The 4,683-nt window shown below is 41.2% G+C and overlaps 1 protein-coding gene across 1 annotated transcript in view; it reads left to right on the top strand.

Moving 5' to 3' along the window:
- Positions 1-4,403, top strand: part of smad3a (SMAD family member 3a) — a 25,176-nt gene extending 20,773 nt beyond the window's left edge. Inside the window, exons 7-8 of the mRNA XM_031848421.1 lie at positions 1,205-1,349; positions 3,138-4,403. Coding sequence (XP_031704281.1) covers positions 1,205-1,349; positions 3,138-3,261 — 269 coding nt within the window. The 3' untranslated portion in view covers positions 3,262-4,403. The remainder of the gene's footprint in view (positions 1-1,204; positions 1,350-3,137) is intronic.
- Positions 4,404-4,683: the final 280 nt, after the last annotated feature.

Here is a 4,683-nt window from a genome sequence, read left to right as displayed (position 1 = left end):
CTGTGTGTGTGTGTGTGTGTGTGTGTGTGTGTGTGTGTGTGTGTGTGTGTGTGTGTGTTCCAGTTGTGTTCATAAAATAACGTCGAGTATGAAGTTGTGTTGTCCCATATGGAGACAACAATGTGTGTTTGTCAGCGACTTTCTACCGCCAGAATTTTGAGCTCTTTCAATATCTGGGGCAAAACTGACAACATTGGAGGACCTGTTTTGGTCGCTAAGTTACGATTAATGGATGATTCAGAACAGATTTACTGTGGCTGTATCACTACAGCAGAGGACGCATCCAACCCATCACTTTCCTTTACCACCAGTCCAGGAATGACCTCTTTGGCTGAAGTGAAATCTGTTTAATATAAAGGTTCTTCTGCTCCTCAATGGTCTGTTTTACTTTGACCACATCATTTGTAAAAGTGTGAGGAGTGTTACAAGTTTTCCATAATGGTGGTTTTGTTGTCTTGTAACCCTTTCAGAAAAGCACCGCTTTTCTTAAATGTCACGGCAGTGCTACATGTTGGTTTCACATAAAGATCATGACCGCAGTCTTATTGGGTTAAACCTTGTTCCACTTTCAACACCACACAAGTCAGAAGTGAATGCTGTCAGATTAACATGAAGGCTGCACAAGTTCACATACATAGAGAAATTAAAGTCATATATTGTTCACCTGATTAAGATCACTGCAGTGAAGATCTCACCTTCCAGTGAGATGAAAATAAAATCACTGCATTGAAGTATTAAACAGTATGAATCGGCTGATTCTAGGGAGATTCCAGAAAAGAACTTTGTAACTTTCAGACTTATCTTATTCACTTTCATCCACATTTTCCACCCATGTTTAAAGGAATGCCCCACTGATTGTACTCCTGTAGCATTGTTCAACACATGATTGACGGTATTAAAAAAAAAAAAAAAAAAAAAAAAAGATATCAGAATCGATTCAGCAGGACCAGAAATGTAAGCTTTTTATTCCATGCTTTCTTTCAAAACCTGGTGCCTCTATTACCCACGATGCACTGTGACATCACCTGAGGTACTTTATCAGGTTTCAGCTCCCTCCAGAGCCACAAAAAGCTTCAAATAACAACTTCCCCTTAAAGCCACACCCTCCCGAGTCTACATGTCTAAACGGAGTGAAACCAAAGTGATTGTGACCCGTTGTTGTTGTGGTCTGACTTTTGGTCGTGTGCCGGTTGTTTCCCTCCAGGATGTAACCTGAAGATCTTCAATAACCAGGAGTTTGCCGCCCTGCTGGCCCAGTCAGTCAACCAGGGGTTTGAGGCTGTCTACCAACTCACCAGGATGTGCACCATCCGAATGAGCTTTGTCAAGGGCTGGGGGGCCGAGTACAGGTAAGCTTCTGTCACAGATCAGGTCAACGACAACCCCTCACTCACTCCCTAAACCCCAACCGCTACAGAGCTGAACTGCTTAACAGCTGATAAAACCCACAACCAACTTGTCAGCAACATTAGAAGCGCGGTTGTGCAGAGATCAAGTCATTAACCAGCCCTTATGTAAACACAGACAATACAAACAAACGGGCTGTGAATCACATCCCACAATCCGGCCACCCCCACGCTCACAGGCTCACACTCTGGTGAATCCGGTGGATGACATCGCCGAGTCCTCATCAATAGAAACAGGCCCCGGTCTGCACGGCAGACTATTTTTAAACAAACGCATGTGCCGTGTCAAAAAAAAAAAGAGAGATGTCAGACTTTCCCTGTTCCATCCCCTCCCTGTTTTCCATATGGTCTGACTCACTGATAGTAAGGAAGGAGGAGCTGGTGATTGGCTGAATGTTGGCTCTGTGCAGGAGGTTTCCTCAAGGGGGGAAACTTTAGAGCTGTGAGCGTCCTGTCCAGACCGAATGAAGACATGTGGAGACGGTTAAAAACAGGATTCAGGTTACTGGACCAGCCAGGCCTCCACCCACACCCCACTCCCTGTCTTTTCCCATGCTGGCTGTTTTTTTTAAACTCTTTTGTCTCTTTTACCTGTTCTGACAACAGAAAATGAACAGACGGGTATAAAGATGAATGAAAAATCTTGCAAAAACTATGATTGTTACACCTAATTTAATCAGTCGGGAGCGTTATTACCAGCACTCATGAAACAAACCATGTAAACCAGAGGCAAACCACGCAGCTGGCAAGTGCCTCTGTTCATCTGGCTTGCCAACGCATAAATTAGATGTATAACAATGTACAGGAAACATTTTGCCTGCTGTTGTTCTTGGCGTCAACTGAGAGATTATGGTGTTAGTTGTTTTATTTACTTGCCTCATTCTAGCCGCCTTAAAACATGGGCTTTAGGTTCATCACTTTTAACCGAAAGAAATGTTCCGAAAAACAGCACAGCAGAAACAAGTCAATGGCAGAGCACAGAGGCAGAAATGACGGGTTGAGGAACACTTGGAAATCTAACCCCCCTTTTTTTTTTTTTTTTTTTTAAGTAATTATAAACTACATTTTGTAACACAGCGTCTGAAGTGTTTTCTGGAGCCAATGCCAGGCCCTTTAGGTATAAGAGCTGTCACTTAACTCCACTTGCGCTCAAACATTATGTTGTGAGAGCAGTAAGTGGTTTTGTATAAAGCCGGTAGGGAATCAGAAAGGTGCCAAAGGATGTGGAGATCAAGAGGTTGAATGTCTGGAAAATGGTTGTTTGTGTTGCCTCTTAACTTTTTATTTTTCAAGAACAAAAGAAAAGATGCGTAAGTGGAGAAACCGTATCATTACTTTGTACATCCAAGGTTTTTCAGAGGTATATAGAACAAAGGTAACACGTGTTTATGAAACAAAACTTTATATTTTCAGTTTCAGTATGATACCCATAAATTACTTTTTTTATTTAAAATCATTCAAACTGTAGTTTTGGCTAGGTCATCACATTTATTCTGGTTCAGCTGAACTCATCACGATGTCGATGAAGCATTTAATACATAGACCAACATCATTTAATGTAGACATGAAATATAGATCTGAACAACACCAATAGAAAAGAGAACAGGGGACTAAAATGACAGTAGAATAGTTTGACTTTGCTGACTTTGTAAGTTTACTCGTTCTGCTCTAAACGGCTCTCCCAGTGTGCTCAACATCTGTTTCTGCTTCCTCCTCGTGTGTCTCTCCCAGGCGACAGACGGTGACCAGCACCCCCTGCTGGATCGAGCTGCACCTGAACGGCCCCCTGCAGTGGCTCGACAAGGTGCTCACACAGATGGGCTCCCCCAGCATCCGCTGCTCCAGCGTCTCTTAGGGGAAACCTTCACCCACCCACTTCCTGTCAGTGACTAAAAACACACAGACTGCATGCAGGCACGGCTACACAAGTACGGAAACACGACGAGCCCCCCCGCTTCATTCAGCCAATCCTCAATCTGTAACTTAGTCCTTCCTCCCCACCAGCTGTCAGTAGCACTTTTTATATACATGTTGTTTGTGGCGAAAGGGGACAAGTGCATTAAAGCAGTACCATGTAAGTATGATCTCAACATTTTGTCCAGAATTATTATGATGGCAAAGTAGTGCCAGAAAGGCTGAGGCAATGGGAGGAGTTTGTTTTATTTGTTTTCAATTAAGAGATTCTCATTTCTTTCCTCTTGATTCAATTTCATTTATTTTTTATGATTTCTACGTTTTGTTTGTTTGTACAGATGTTACAGTGAATATAAAAGAAATGAACGTACTTTTTTTTTTTAAGCATTAATAATAATTTTGTAAAGCATGTATAAGATCATTTTAAATGCATTTCACTTGACTTTGTTTCTGTATTTGGGCATTTGATTGGTTATGAAGACATTAACAAATGTGACCCAGTGAGATGGATTGAAAATGAATATTATAATAGGAATGTTCAGCCACCATTTGTAAACACTGTGTGAAGCAACATACTTAACGCCTAGTACAAGCATGTGGTTCTCATACTGTCATATGTTACCCCGACAAGGCAAAAAGCACAGTGTTTAACTACAGATTAGAGTTTCAGACAGGAACAAATCAGTCAAGATTCAAATGAAGCCTACAGGAGTTACAACTCTTAAAACCCTTACGAGTACTTAAAGACTGGCATTCATCAAATGTCATCAGGAGGATGATGCACTTTTTAAAAATGTTAATATTCTAGCAAAGCAATGTCGGCAAAGTACATTCAATGGCGGTTGCAGTTCACAGCTGCAATAGTTCTTGTCAGAAGGTTATATGAAATATATCCTGCATTGATTTCAGGAAGCTTTGCCAATTTGCAAAATACTTTTGCAGTGTTCTATTGTGTAGTAGGTAGTATTATGACTTGAAAACATCTCACATACTGTACTGTTCAGCAGACTTTTAAGTTAAATTATTAATTGAGCACACAAAATGTAGTTTGAATACTTGTGTGTGTGTGTGTGTGTGTGTGTGTGTGTGTGTGTGTGTGTGATATAAGGCTGTGTAAAGAGAGCAGGAAGATGCCTTTTGCTTTTTTAATTTTCTCTCTCAGCAGTCCATAACATTGGTCTTGTTTTCAGCCATCAGTGATATTGACTTTTTGCACACTCAAGACCGTGAAAAACCGCTGAATTATGTACAGAAACCAGTGAAAAGAACAGATGCATGACCCTCGAGACTCTACAGTCTATTTTGCTACCAATTATTTTTCTAGGACAGTAAGGTGATAACGTGCTTTTGCATGACATGGCAG

Source organism: Anarrhichthys ocellatus, unplaced genomic scaffold (genome assembly GCF_004355925.1).
Source record: "Anarrhichthys ocellatus isolate YVR2014 unplaced genomic scaffold, GSC_Weel_1.0 scaffold8, whole genome shotgun sequence".
NCBI classification, from domain to species: domain Eukaryota; kingdom Metazoa; phylum Chordata; class Actinopteri; order Perciformes; family Anarhichadidae; genus Anarrhichthys; species Anarrhichthys ocellatus.
This window is presented reverse-complemented; position numbering and strand designations above follow the sequence as displayed.